At 45.7% G+C, this 16,093-nt stretch overlaps 1 protein-coding gene across 1 annotated transcript in view; it reads right to left on the reverse strand.

Annotated features, from left to right (window-relative positions):
- Positions 1-14,833, reverse strand: part of LOC115332233 (venom metalloproteinase antarease-like TtrivMP_A) — a 68,784-nt gene extending 53,951 nt beyond the window's left edge. Inside the window, exon 1 of the mRNA XM_040205382.1 lies at positions 14,791-14,833. Coding sequence (XP_040061316.1) covers positions 14,791-14,833 — 43 coding nt within the window. The remainder of the gene's footprint in view (positions 1-14,790) is intronic.
- Positions 14,834-16,093: the final 1,260 nt, after the last annotated feature.

A 16,093-nucleotide genomic window follows, 5' to 3' on the forward strand; every position in this document is an offset into this window, starting at 1 on the left:
CTCGTAGCAAAGGGCGGGGCCACTGATCTGTGGGCGGGGTTTAGAGCGGGCTGTGACCTTTACCTAAATTGCGTCTAACGGCGTCCCCCAATATTACCCCCAAAAATATTCTTTAGTGAGAATTTGTTTTTAAACCGTGTAAGCGAGCGCCATTCTGTACTGGCTCTTTTATTTTATTTCGCCGAGCGCATTCCAAGCAGGCGCCATTGTGTTCTGCCTTTTTCTTTTATTTCGCTGGGCGCAAGGTTCAGTTCTCAGAAGATTGTGTTTTATTTTGAACTCCTCGGCGCCGGGAATCTCGCACGTGGATGCCCGTGCCATGAAGGCGCGACTGGCTGGCGTCGCGCAGGATGCGGATCGGGTTACAGCCTTGGGCGAGACCAAGCTGCTCAAGGAAACTATGCGGCAGTCTAACAGCGGGACTCAAAGCGAGAGTGTGTGTGCGATGGTGGTACGCGACCACCAATAGTGTCCGTCTTGTAAACTCAAATTGTATCAAGAATATTAAATCCAGTATTTCTTTAATTCCAAAAACCCATTCGTCAAGACCTCGTTTATTATCAACAAGTTATTTTATTTGAAACGACCATACGATTAGATATCAGAACTGGGATTATCACCCAACTCCTCGGAACAAAGAGCGGACCGAAGAGTGACACAAGGAATCAAGTGCGTCAGGCATCCAATCCCGTGGACCCTGGATCGACGAGTCAAGTGCGATCAGAGTCAGGTTGGAGCGACCCACAGTGTGACAGGTGGGCGACGTGTGTGTGAGTGCCTGCGATTGGGGGCTTCCCACTGTGCGGAACTCAAGGTTCAGGTACTGTCGGATTTTTCATCTCCCTGTGGAACTCTTTATCAACAGAGTTTTCGTTTTGCGTATGAGATGTAGTGTATTATGTTGTGGCTTTATATTGTTTGTGCGAGCGTGTGTGTTGGGTGTAATTACATGTACACAGCTCAACCCTTCACCATGAATCAGGAAACGTCGGGAGCGTCTCCGAGCCAGGCGGGTTCGCCTGAAGTTGCTCACTCCATGGGGAACGGGTTTTCTTTGCACGAGCTCTTGGGAATGATTCGAGAAAAGGATCGTTTGTTAACGGACCTCTTGGGACGACTTGCCCTTCCGGCGCAGTCAGGCACAGCGGACGTGAGCGGCGTGGCGACGTTCCAGGTGATGCCTGACCTCAGTAAGAACATATCCAATTTCGACGGAGGCGAGGACGCAGCAGCAGCGCGAGACTGGATTGAGAACCTAAAGAGGACGGCGACTCTTCATAAGTGGCCGACACCTTTCCTCCTGGAAACGGCAAAATCACATCTCACAGGAGCTGTGAAAGACTGGTTACGCTCACGCCATGCAGAAATTGCGTCGTGGGAAGATCTAGAGTACCAGTTTCGACGAACATTCGTTAGCCAGACCCGAGCAGCGGAACGCTGGAGAAGAATGCAAGGCCGCGTCCAGCAGCGAAACGAGAGCACGATTGCCTACTTCCATTCGAAGATTCGTCTTTGTGGAGAGGCAAACCCCTGACTTTTGCGATACTCGCGAGCAAGTACTCACCGGCTTGCGTTCGCGACAACTGTGCACCATGTTAATGGGGAGAACACACGAAGACGGTGATGACCTCCTACACGACATACAGGAATTCGAAAGGATCGATCGGGAGCGACAAGAGCGCTTCGGTGGACAGCGTGAAAAAGGGGCTGCTACCGACACACCGCGAAACCGAGATCCGGGTATGACGTCTGTCAAGAAAACCGTTGACGAGAGAGACAACAAGGATAAGAAATCACCAATACACAACGAAAAGGGTGAGCGTAAGTGCTACAACTGCTCACGGTTCGGTCACATTGCGCGTGACTGTCCAGAGCCAAAGCGCCCACTAAAGTGCCTGAGCTGTGGAAAAACCGGGCACACTCAGCGTCACTGCATCGAAAGAGCTCCAAGGAGTGAGACCAACGCCGTAAGCAACTCAAAGAGAGAGGAGTTTCTCTGAAGTGCTCCTTAAGCAAGTCACATGGAATGGCGACAAAAAGCTCATTGGAATGATTGACACCGGAAGTTCCGGATGCCTCTTGCGCGCGTCTGCGGCGGCGCGTTGCGGTGCTGAGCTGACGAGAGACGCAACACCTCTTTATGGATTCGGCAACCAGGACGTCCCAGCAGTAAGGACAATTGGTAAATGCAAAGCAGACTTGGATATTGACGGTGTTACCGGGAAGAACATCACAATTTTTGTTGTACCAGACGAGGCTCAGTCGGTCGACCTGCTCGTTGGTCGAACTTTCACCGAGCTCCCGTACGTGACATATGCTAGGCTGGCCGGATGTCTACGCTTTTGGCACAAGAGTCAGTGCCCTTTCTCCCACCTCGAACCCTTGAACGACGATCCCAAGTTGATTGTAAAGACAACCGAAAAATCCACCCTCCAGGCGAACGTAATAAATTGGATCACGCTGTCATCAGAATCTGATGTCACTGGCCCCGTCCTTTTCAACAACTGTGTAAAAGAAATTCTTCTCGACATGAAAGACGGAGAGATTGCTGTTCCAGTTTTCCCAAGCGGAAATAACGATGTAGTCATTAAAAAGGGACAGCGTCTTGGACGTGTCACTGCGGTCGAGATTGTAAACACACCCGGTGAGGAGGACAACCAGAGAAACCGAGCGGAAGAGAGTTACGAAACCGAGAAACAAGGGCACGGCAATTCGGAAGCCGATAGACAAGAATCAGGTCGAAGTAGGTCCGTCGGTGACCAAGGTGCAAAAGAATGAGCTCCTTGACCTCCTGAACGAGTATCGGGAGTGCTTCGCTACGAACTTGAGCGAGCTTGGGTGCTCAAATGTCCTTGAAATGGACATCCCGGAAGTGCCGGGAAGCTCACCAGTTGCGTTTCGGCCTTACCGAACAAACGTGGCCGAAAGAGAAACGATTCGCGAGATCGTCAGCGAATGGAAACGAGAGGGAATTGTGAGCGAGACGCATTCCGCTTACGCAAGTCCCGTGATCCTTGTTCAGAAGAAGAACGGAGAGAAGCGTCTAGTGGTGGACTATCGACGATTGAACGCCCAGACCGTAAAAGAAAAATACCCCCTACCAAGCATTGATGATCAACTGGAAGGACTATCCGGAGCAGTGATGTACACAGTTCTCGACCTCGCTCACGGCTACCTTCAGGTTCCCTTGAGTGACGATGCAAAGAAGAAGACAGCTTTCATCACTCCGGACGAGACCGGTCAATTTGAGAGGATGATGTTTGGACTCACGAATGATAGGGGGGGGGGGGGGGTGTCCGTGTTCCAGCGTCTTATGAACCACGTTTTGGGGCCGCTGAGGGGAACGATAGCTATGTGCTACCTGGATGATGTGCTGATTCCAGCGAAAAACTGGGATGATACCATTACACGGCTGAGCCAAATCCTCGAAGCCTTCAAGAAGGCCAATTTAACCCTTCGCCTAAGCAAATGCGCTTTCGGAAGAGACAGTGTGGATTTTCTGGGTTTTCGACTGAAGAACGGAGCGGTGCAACCCGGCGCAGTTAAGGTACGCGCAATCACAGAATTCCCAGTCTCAGAGAACCCTCATGATGTCAGACGATTTTTGGGACTGACGAGCTTTTTCCGACGCTTCGTGCCGAAGTATGCGTTAATCGCTGAACCCCTCACAAGGCTCACCAAGAAGAATGAAAAGTTTGAGTGGAACTCTGAGCAAGAGGAAAGTTTCCAAGTTTTGAAGTCAAAACTAGCATGTGGACCTGTTCTTCAACTGTACGACCCGAATACGGAGACGCAGTTGCATACAGACGCCTGTGCGAAGGGATTGGCGGCAATGCTCCTTCAACGGAAAGACGACGAGTGGCACCTTGTTTATTGCGTAAGCAAAAGAACGACCGACGCCGAGAGCAACAATCACTCATCGAAGCTCGAGTTGATGGCTATCGTTTGGGCGGTGGATCGGCTTAGACCGCTGTTACTTGGCATCCATTTTACTATTGTGACTTACTGCCAGGCTCTGGTGTACCTTAATGCACAACGAACACAGAAGCCCCAGATTGCAAGGTGGTACGATTTGATCCAGGAGTTTGATTTTTCAATCAGGCACCGTCCCGGATCACGGATGCTTCATGTGGACTCACTTAGCCGAAGCCCAGTTGAGAAGCCGGTGGATACGATGGACTCTATCCTTGAGGACCGCTTCGAGGTCTGCCTCACCTATGACCTTGCAGACCAAGTGCTAGTGTTACAACGAGGAGATGAAGAGCTACGAGAACTGGTGGCCATACTAGAAAAGCCAGAACATTGTTGCACAGGGCAGGAGAAGGGAAGAGTGAGCGGCTACGTTCTGAAGAATGATAGGCTCATGAGAGTAATCGAACACGACGGCAAGAAAAAGTACAAGTTTGTGCTGCCCAAGCGCATGCGGAAGGCTGTAGTGGTGCAGTCCCATGACTTAATGGGTCACTTCGCACTTGACAGAACAGTTGCCAAGATTCAAGAGAGCTTCTGGTTCCCGCGAATGCGGAACTACGTTCGGAAACACATTTCACAGTGCTTTGAGTGCATTTCCAACAAGATACCTGCTGGCAGACGAGAAGGTCTCCTTAATCCGATACCACCAGGCACGCGACCATTTGAGGTGGTGCACATGGATCACATGGGTCCATTCGTGCAAAGTAAGAAGCGGAACCAATACCTGCTTGTCATCATTGACAACCTAACAAAATTTGTGAGACTCTTCGCAGCGCGCGACACATCGACCAAGCACGTACTGCGGGCTCTGCAGGAGTTTATCCTAGAAAGAGGCCTGCCGAGAACCCTAATCACAGATAGGGGCAGTTGTTTTACTTCTCGAGAATTTGAGGAGTTTTGCGGTGCACGAGCCATACACCACGTGCTTAACTCTACACGACACCCGCAAGCGAACGGTCAGGTGGAGAGGGTGAATAGGACAGTACTTCCTGTCATCACAACCTCCATGACAGACCCCCAGCAGCGCGACTGGGACGAAAAACTGAATTTAGCTGAGTGTAGTTTGAACAACTCCGTGAATAAAACATCGGGAAGGACTCCCTTCGAGATGCTACACGGATATCAACCAGACTTTCACAACACCGCGTTAAAACGGCTAGTCGAAGCTGAGGGACCTGCGTGGCAAGACCCCAAGGAAATGCGGGAACGGGTGCGACAGCACCTCATTGAGGAACAGGAAAAACTGAAAGCCGCATACGACCGAAAACACTTTCCTGCGCGACTCTACGATGTCGGAGAAATAGTCTTTATGAGAAAAGCTACTGAACCAACAGGCAAGCCAACGAAGGCTCAACCGAAGTACAGAGGGCCTTTGGTTGTGACACAGGTTCTTCCATCCGACACATATCGCGTCACTGAGCTTGACAAGACCAAGGCCAGTAGATTCGCAACTACGGCGCATGTTTCCCAGTTGAAGGGATGGACGTCGACAACAAAGAAAACACACTTGGAAGACGACACATCATCGTCAGAAGAAGCAGAATCCGCCAGGGACGAAGTCACCGTTCAGCTCCCGAGGCGCTCTGCACGTAAGCGTGCAATTCCGAAATGAGCACATTTGCGACACATATTATTTTTCGCTTGTATCGATTTTTTTTTTTTTTTGCATAACGTGCATTGAAGCATTTATGCGTTTCTTGTGCTGTTCACGTATATGTAGCGTCGATTCCTGTGTATTCATATGTTGTTATTATTAAGAAACATGAAAGATTAATCTTTATTAATTTGTATAAGCATTGCTTTATGTTGTCGTTAACGAGGACGTTAACAATGCCAGGATGCCCAAATGTAAGCGAGCGCCATTCTGTACTGGCTCTTTTATTTTATTTCGCCGAGCGCATTCCAAGCAGGCGCCATTGTGCTCTGCCTTTTTCTTTTATTTCGCTGGGCGCAAGGTTCAGTTCTCAGAAGATTGTGTTTTATTTTGAACTCCTCGGCGCCGGGAATCTCGCATGTGGATGCCCGTGCCATGAAGGCGCGACTGGCTGGCGTCGGGCAGGATGCGGATCGGGTTACAGCCTTGGGCGAGACCAAGCTGCTCAAGAAAACTATGCGGCAGTCTAACAGCGGGACTCAAAGCGAGAGTGTGTGTGCGATGGTGGTACGCGACCACCAATAGTGTCCGTCTTGTAAACTCAAATTGTATCAAGAATATTAAATCCAGTATTTCTTTAATTCCAAAAACCCATTCGTCAAGACCTCGTTTATTATCAACAAGTTATTTTATTTGAAACGACCATACGATTACAACCGTGTCCCATTTATGTTTTCTTAACAAATCTTTTTTTTCCTTGCAGTGTCCAGACGCTGCCGAGGTTACGTGCTGATAGGACCAATCACAGAGCTTCAGAAGCGCACCCTTCTAGTACTCCTCATGTTTGCTTACGTGTCTTATCATCGCTAAACCAATTAGAAACAGAAAAGGCTCAGTGACTTGCACTTTTCACGGTGCTGGATTGGTCCTATTAGCTCGTAGTGCCGGCTGCCTCTGAACTGAACCTCAAACGAAGTATAAAATACACAAATAAAAAATGAGGGGTCACGTGACCTGGAGGTCACGTGACCTAGGGGGATCACGTGACCTCGGGGGGAGGGGGGTCACGTGACCCTGGGAGGGAGGGGTCACGTGGCCGTGGGGGAGGGGTCACGTGTCCTCGTGGTTACCCCGACGGTGACGACGACGCCGACGCCGACGCCACTCAAGCCGAAAACGGTTCCTAAGACTTGCGCTCTAAAATGGTAAAACTTCATATGCGCAAAGAAGATGGATTGAGATTAACAATCCGAAGAAACCAGACGACACCAATGAATGACTGGCGCTTGGCTGATAAAAGCACGTTCCTTATCGGAAAGGGCTAAAGAATGATCGTTGACACAGACGGTCGGCCGATGGGATTTAATCATGAATAGATCATGCACATCATGCTCTAGGTTTGGTTAAAAATTGTGGGTTTTGAAGGTTTTTTAAGGTTGTGGGAGCTTTAAAACAAAACTAGAGAGAGACATACATGAAGCTTTCATGATTAAATCATAGGGATTCACTGTCAGTGTCAGCGCTCCTTCTTTGGCCATTTCCGATAAGCAACATCTGTTTATCGGTCAAACCTCAGTCATGCACCAGGGTCATCCGGCTTCTTCGTGTTCATAATCGAAGTGTATTCTTTTTGCGCATGCGTAGTTTTACAATTTGTATGTGTGTATTCTAATAAACTTTCGTTGAACATTAAACCCTTTCCTGTGTGCCACTCACTTTCTTGTCCTAGTTTTTTGGTGTATATCACTATTATAAATCGGAATTCACGTAGCGGCTACTAGATGAGGTAAACTTTTGAAAAAGAGAAATTCATGGCACCTTTTAAAAGGGTCGCGGGGTGGCGAAATCGTAAGTGACTGTTGAATTAGTTCGGTATTCATGGCAAAATTAGAACGCAAAAAACAGGGGCATAAAGGAAGAAATTGACAGGACAGAGACAATGTTCCCTTTCGAGTCTTTTGCGCGGTAATTTTGCAAGGGGTGGAGGAAATGGGAAGGGCGGGGAATGGGGGAGGAGCTCTGCGTTAATAATTCCATCTCTCCTCCGCCTCAACTGCGTAGGAAAGAAGGCTGCACAGTAGGTTAGGCACTGCACGTTGACACGCTAACACACCCGTATTTATATCTGCTAACATGTTAACTGATGTTAACGCTTATTAACATATATTTTTACATTGGAACATACGATGTCATTACCACACAGTTCGGAACTGAGTGTTAATATAATCGTGCCTCGACTGCTTTTGGCAAATGTCGGAGGCAGACGATGTTCGGGTAATTACTTTGCTAAATTTGCCACTGGGCTTTAGATTTTATGTTCAAAGTGGCCTAGAGCTCCCATTCTAATAAAACATTAATTTATCTACAGTGTTCCTGTTACAAAAAAGTTTTTTACCCGAAACACTCACATAAAAGCTTATGTGTACAGAATGTAGTAGTACAATATGTGCGTCTGCTCTAGATCTGTACCTTTTGTAGAAGTGCTCTCTTGACAATACCCACTGACACTCAATTTTGAAAATATGAAAGGACTCTAATGTCAACTTTGAATTCCATCGTTAGCTTGTATACCAGAACGTCTAGACTCGCACCTAATAGAGGGGCGAACAGTCCAGACTCTTATTGTTCGTGATATAGCACATATTTTGCAAGTATAAGTAGCGTGATTTTGCAATGACAATGCGCATTGCAACAGCATCACAAGTCTAGCCAGTTCACTGTACTGAATAAAATGTTTTGAGATGATTGAAATACACCTACACGATAAAATCGTAGCGAGGAACGAGTCTTTAATCTTGTTTTAGATCGTTATCTACGTAGAGAATAAGCTAAAGCTACTGTCGACGCTTAACGAAGCCGCGACTCAGCGACCGCTAAGGTGCGGGTTCGACACACGCGGAGCATGGCAGGAGAGTGATCAGTAATGGATACTCGGCAACGTTGCCCCTTCAACAAAAGGTCAGTTTCACAATTGGCCTAGACTCCTCGAAGTCGAGTTCCTACGCTGATCGGTTGGTATTTTTATTCTTATTCACCGTTCTGTATTTCTAAAGTTAAAATGGCCAAGCAACGGTATTGGGTAGGAATGTGTCTGACCTTACACAAGCTTACTTGCACGAGTGAAATCCAAGTGTGCTCGAACGCAGGGCCACTGAACAGAAAGCTTCTTTGTCGCCGCGTAATTTCAAGGATAATAATTTACGTTTTATTTCAGTCTCTTTCTCGCAAAAAAAAAAAAAAAAAAAAAAAAAAGCTTGACGGCCAAGTTGTGGGAATTGCACATTTACGTTGTCAGCAATGTGATACCCAGGATCTTGTCATTAATCTTTATGATACCCGAGGTGACGGCATTTAAATGCGGCTAATAGGCCCTACGCGTGAGCGTTGGGTTTGGGCTCGTTGCAATCATTGCCTCGGCATGCATTCGAGTGGTGTCTTGTGCCCAAACACTGCGATAACGGGGATTGCCGATTCCTAACAATGTGTGGGACTCAGCGCCTGCCCTGCGTTTTCCCAACCACTTCACGTTGCTACGATAAACACTGGCTGCATATGAAGGCTCCCGACCACTTGGCCGCTTGTCTGGCTGCAAGTTCAGGTTAACGCTGCTCGTTCTTCTAAAATATTTTTTTTTTGTAAATGGCAATGCGTGGAGAAAATATCTATAACGTACGTATTTATAAGTTATGATTGCAAGAAAATAATAATAATTTGTATTTAATGAACGTATAAAATTGTTGAATTCTCCATTTCTTAGAATATCAACTACAAACTTGAGAGTTTTTCTAAAGAAAGATTTGCAAGTTTGAAGTCGATATTCTAAAAAAAAAAACACCTTTTATTTTTTTATTTTTTATTTACAGTTAGGTAATATAATAGTCTGTCGGGACCTACCAGCAGATATTGTTATATATTGTTTGTATGGCCGCTATTATGACTCGAATCTCGTGCTGTGAGAGTATTGAACGGGACTTCGCATAGATTCTCAGCTGAGCAGAATTTTCACCTATGTAAGGTTTTCTGTTTAATGTTAGTACTTACCTCAATATCTCAGAATAAAAGCGAGTGAAGCAACAATATTTATTCTAACACTATTTATTTACTCGGCACTGGCATGATTTGCAAGGTGTGTGAGCTTCGTCCAATGTATTGACGGAGAAGATACGTAACATCTAGACTCCCGGACAAACTTAAGTCAAGAGGACAAAGTCGAAAAACCCGGCATGAATCACTGAAAATAGAAATTAAACCTAAACACATGATTAATACATTTGAGGCCTTACACGCTACGAAATGCTCGTTATTTTACCAAAGAGTCCGTACGCGCTCAAAATAAACCGTGCTTCCTAAGCGTCAAATACTAAATTGTACATATGTATATGCACTGCATATCTGTTTGACATAAGAAAATATGACAATTACATGTCAAGTTCGGTATTTCAAACTCAAAGCGGAAAGCAAAAGGCCCCAGAGGAATTCTCTAACGATCCGCATTCCGCGTATTGGGAGGAAGTATGCACTGGGTGCCCGCACTTGTGAATACTGACTTCGAAGTAAATTTTTTTAAGCACACTACTCCAAATTTTATTAATGTTTAGGTTTGGATATTGAGGTAACTGCTAACTATAAATAGAAAACCTTACACAGGCCAAACTTCTGCTCAGCAGAACGCCTGTGCAAAGTCCCGTTCAAAACGGTCATAGCACGAGATTCGAGTCTTAATAGCGGCCATACAAACAATATATTACAAATTCTGTTGGTAGTTTCTGATAGACTACTATATTAACTAACTGTGAATAAAAAAATAAAAGAAACAAAGTGGTTTTTTTTTTTTTTAGAAAATCGACTCCAAACTTGACAGTTTTTCGAAATGTTTGTTCTTCAGACACATGTAGCGGCTTATATCCTCATTGAAAAATATTGATAATATACTCAAAAGAAAGCACTTAATCAGAGCTTTACGGTGATATAAAGATTATAAAAAAATATGTTGATTAGGTCACACAGCACAGCTTGCTGAACTTCGTCAAATATCGTCGCAGAGAGGCAGTTTGGCAAACAAAAAAAAAATCATTAAGAAATTTATGACCCAGACGCTTAATTAGCATGAAAAAGCCTATGTCTAGAGTGTTCCCAAAAACTTATATTGATGTAGCGTAAAAAGTTGGGAAAAGGGATGGAGTGAAATATGGCACCTCCGATAAGCTGGAAAAACGTCAGTTTCCACCTTGGCCGCTTCAAGGGTCCATAACTTGAGAACAAAAGATGCGGCGAAATTGCCATTTGCCTCTTCTTTTATTATAGACCATTCCAATTAGCGCTCTCTGGGCGGCGCCATTCTGTTCGACAGCAGCGCCCTCTCCATACATCCGGGAAATTCAGCGGGTTCGGCGGGGTAAAACGAGAGAGAGGACACGCGCCCGACTCTGCTAGCAGACGAAAAACCGGGAGGTTGCCATCCTCCACCTTTGGGCTGTACCGGCGGGCTGTACGGAACATCGAACTCTCGCTCATGGCTGCCGTTGTGAAGTTGCTCGCGCTCTTATAATAGTTATGTCTACTCCAAAATGAGCCTAGAGCTCTCTGTTGTTCTATTTCGGTAAATGATCAACTAGCATATCTTTTTTCCGTTACTTAAACAGCAGTTGAGTCAGCCGGCAGCACTACCCTCAACTACTGCGTGTATTGCGGCAGGAGAGCACGTTTTTATTTATTATTTCAGACTTCCACTCATGGTCGCTAAAGGCCTACACCAGTACGAAATTTGTATAGTAAAAAAGGTACAGTAACCGGATTTACTTTTCGCCGGAGAGACCGGCCAGTCTGACACAGTTTTCCCTATTTTTTATTTTATTTGCTCAGGTAACAGCGCAATCGGACCCGGTTAGTCTTTTTATCTAGCATAGTATTACACGATAACTGGCACACGAAAATCTGCGCATCTGCGCTTCAAATTACCACAATGACGCGATTTTAAACAGAGTTTGTACGCCAGCCGGATGCTAGGTACAGCCCACTCGGCGGAGCAGACGAGATGAGGGCGAGAGGGGGAGCGCATTTTTTAAAATTTTTTTATCCTCTCTGCTATGACCCTAATGGAACGGTCTATAGGAATTGCCCCAAAACATATATTTTTTTCGTCAAAATTTAAAATTCGACCTTATATCCGAAACTGAGTTGAGATAAAATCACCCATATATATATATATATATATATATATATATATATATATATATATATATATATATATATATATATATATATATAAATGACATCTTCAATTTGTGGGGAGCCGAATATATTATATATATATATATATATATATTACAGTTCCACACCCAAGAATCGGAACCCTGTAAGAGATCTAAAAATACAGTGTACATGCACGCAAACTAATGTGGTCATGAAGAAGGAAAATATTGCAAGTTACAAAGCCTGGCATTTCGACTGAACTAAATGGCTCGAGCGTTACAACTTTGTTGAAAAATTAAAAGGGAAGAAAATGTTAAAACTTCCAATTAAGAAGCCCAGTTCTTCGGCAGAAACTTAGGGGTTGCCTGGTAGCTGACTCTTCTGCGCCCATTTCTCAAGATGGCACTTGACAGAAGCGTTTTTTTAGCTATATAATCTATATATGTTTAAAATAAAGCCCCTGGAAAGTTTTTGCGTATGGCGCGTGTTTGTGTCGCTTTCTCGGGCGACGCATACGCGCGTGCCGGGCTGTGGAACAGCACACGCTGGGCTGTTGCTTGGAATAGGGTGCCTTCATGTGCGCTTTGCTTAGGGTGAAGACGTCTGACCATTTTGTTCCTGACGCTTTTGTTTCTTTTTTGCTCTTGAGCGCAAGCAAACGCGTCTCCCGGGCGGCACGAACTCTTGGCTTTGACAGTGCCACAGCGGCATTTTGAAACCGGCGATTTGTATTTTTCTCGAGAGCGCATCGTGTACTACAATCTCGTCACCCTAAGCAAAGTGCACATAAGGGCACCCTAGCTTGGAATGGTGTACACATTATTCTAATACTTGCAAAACCCCAGCCCAGCGTGCGATCTCCACAGCCCAGCACGCGTGCGTTTTAGCTTCGGAAAGCGAGCAAAGCGAGAGACGCAATCGCTGAGGGAAGCTCTGCCTTCAGCGCCAGCCGGCTGATTTCCGTGGAGCTTTGGTTGCGCGTGCACGCTTTTGTAGGAAAAGGCAGAAAAATTGTGCTGAAGTTTGGCTGAAGGCAGTGTGATGAATGTGGTATATCTGGGGCACCCTTCTCCCAAATGGACGGTGCGCGTGGCATACCGTGGAGGAGCCTTTCGACTAGCGAGCCTAGCCCATTGTCCATCGCCGCTCCATCGGAAGAAAACACGCACAGACAGACAGAAGTAAAAGCGCTCGAGCTGAGAACCGAATTTCATACCTAGTGTTTGGGTTTGTGCATTTAGGTTGACTGTACGCTGTCAAGCGTACATACAAAGCCTTGTTTATGTTTGATGAAGTAGCTGTAAGGTAAACAAGGTCAGAATGCGTCCGGAGAGCCTGTTGAACCGCGTTTTGGGGGGCATCGAGTTTAGTCGTTGAGTGCTGCTTTCGCTCTCGCTGTGTAGAGTTCTGTGTTAATTCTATTTTCCCCTGTGAACCAGTATTTTCTCCGTCCCGCGATCCATGCACCTCCAGAGAAATAGCCTAATGAGCGTCGTCTTTCCTACCAGCGAACACTAAATAAGCTTTACGGCACGTGTAAAATTCGTTGAAAAATCTCAGGAGCTTAGCTCGCAATATTTTCGTGATCTACTGTATTCGTGAGGTTCGGAGACCTCGAACTTCGTGAGCTTAGGCTCCGAAAAAATCCGACCTTTCGAAGTTTTCCATAATTTCGAATTTGCTTGAGCTTCTCAAGCAAACTTGAAATTATCAACTTTCGCAAACCTCAATCGTAAAAAAAAAAGAAAAAAATTAAACCGTCGAATTCGAAATTTTAAAAGTTCGATGACTTCGGACTTTACAAATTCAAATCCGGGCAGCTTCGAAGGTTCTAAACTTAGCAAAATTGAACCCTTGGGAGGTTTGACATGCTCGCAAACTGCCGAATTTGACCTTCGGGAGGTTCGAGACATCCCTACTTATAGCTTCTTGTACATTATTTTATGGTTATCATATGTTCATATATGATCCTATTGATTGTTCGCGTTTATTAAATGAAAAGTTTTCTCATAGAAACAATACTTTTCACTGGGGCAAGATTTCGTAGCACAACGTAACGTAAAAGAAAAATGGGGCTGTGAGAAGGAGCCTCTGTGATTCCTTTCCGTGACGCCAGGACGTACGAGTTACAATTGTGGCTACTTATCACAAGCTTCCAAAGACAATTTCAATGCCGTGTCAGAAAACCGCGGCAGACGCTTCCGAAAGACTGCCTACAGTTGGCAGCTGTCCACCGTGCCCCCGCAATGCCGGACTAAATCCGCAACGTCTCGGCGCAGTATATGCCTTTGGTTGGATCAGAAGGCGAAAACGCGTCCACAGAAAAAGGTTATGAGCGCGGTGACGTTGCACTTTCGAGGCTTTGTGATTGGCTCGTCGTCTCCTAGCGTTGGCCGCGCTCCGACGTTCGGTATCTTACAAAAATGACTCGACCGTTTCACGATGTCAGTTGTTCCGCTACTGTGCAGTGGTTCCGAGCTTCTAATTACTCGCACGTGATACTCGAAAGGAAAAGTTCTGAAACCAAAAAGGGTTCAAGTTGAAAGACTGGCATTACTTCTATTGCCTCCGATTAACGATGAGTGCATTTTTTAAGATATCATATTCAGCTGGCTTCCAAGCTTGAAAAGCGGACCACAGCTACCGAAAGCAAGAGCATCCTATCTAGAAGATAGTATTGTTGGGGTGATTTTCGGCCAGCAGTCAAGAGGATAGGACATGATGGAGACTGAATATAGAATACAGGTTATGAAGTCCGGGTCTCCACGAGGACCTGGCGCACAATAGTTTTGCCAGCCTTTACCACACCGTCTTTATTTGATAAAGACATGCATATATCTGTCACAAATATTAGCCCTGTTTTTTCTTCAAAAACACGTTGTTAAACCTTCCAATCTTTGATATCCTGAGAGACATTACTATTCAGACTAATAAAAATGAGAAGAGAAAATCGGTCCTAAAAACAACGACAAAATAGTGAGTTATATGTACACAGGTCGTTACCTATACAATTTATGAACTGGGGTACTCACATGATAGTCTGTGCAGAATAAAAAATATCTTGACAATTTTCATAATGGCTTAATGAGAATAACAAGTCAGGTGGATCGGCTTGCTGCGAAACGACGTTACTGTCCCTTCGTTATAAAATATGTTCTACCCGGATATTGCTTTTGTAAGCCTACTCTTAAAAGGTCGAACTGACCGCAGAAAAGCACATAAGCACTCACTCGCGAATTACGAAAAAATGACATTTTAAAATAAAAAAACGTCAGATATAAATGCCACTATATATTCTTCCCCGAGACACTCTCACTTAAAGAACACACGTGCCCAATAAGCTTTCGAGTTGAGTCGATAATTGGAAGGGGCTAATAATTACTCAGTAGTGAGAAACAACAGAAAAAAATAATCCTTATTCGAAGGAAGTCCAAAAGATGAATTGTGCCCAATGCAAAATGATTTTCAAACCTATGATGTCGACAATGAGAACAGCAGAAGAAACATTCACAAAACGTTGAGATCATGAGTTAAGTTGTTGGTACTCCCGGTGGCGTGGGAGGCAGGTTCCGCTCCAATAGTCTGGAGCGTGGTGGCACGAACGTCGCTGAGTGACGGGTCGACGCACTGCTTGTAGAGAACTATGTGCTGTTATTTACACTAGTTGCAAGTCTCAACTTGGGAGACTATCTGCCTCGTCTAGAGTCTCGAGCCCAGTCTCCGGTCTCCCTCAATCGGATCCAAACTCCAATCCAGATCACTCCCTGCCAATCCTCTCGGCACTCCTCTTGTACGCTCGCAGGGTCCTCCTTTCCCACCAGGGACCGACCAATCCCTTCGAATTCCGCCGCTCCCACGTGGTACACTGTTACGCAATGGTCGTCAAGCTGTCAGCCTGGCGCTCCAACCGCCAAAATGAAATTCCTTCTAGAGTCGTTCCCTGCATTTTCCCCAGTCTGGTTGGTGTCAACAGCTAAATTATTAGACCGGGCAAAAAGCGACAATCTGACACTAAGCGGTGGAACTTTCTATACACAGGCACACTCGGTTAAAAGGCACAAGCACCTCCAAGCGCGGGCTCTCCCAGTCTCTGTCCGAGCAGACTCCCGAAACCCGAGACGTTTCTTAACGACCGCGGGGGTACCGCTCCAACCTCTCGGCCACTCTGCCCCCGCAGATGCTCCCTCCAAAGCGCCGACACCAACATAGGAAGCTAAAAAAAAAAAGAAAAGGACAATACCGACGCAACTCTGGATAAATAAACGTTTCTAACAAAAGAAGACACCTTAAACAATAAACAGGATTTCTAGATACTAACTTGAAATGCTATTGCAC

The sequence above is a fragment of the Ixodes scapularis genome, unplaced genomic scaffold (genome assembly GCF_016920785.2).
Source record: "Ixodes scapularis isolate PalLabHiFi unplaced genomic scaffold, ASM1692078v2 PGA_scaffold11__112_contigs__length_91849675, whole genome shotgun sequence".
NCBI classification, from domain to species: Eukaryota; Metazoa; Arthropoda; class Arachnida; order Ixodida; family Ixodidae; genus Ixodes; species Ixodes scapularis.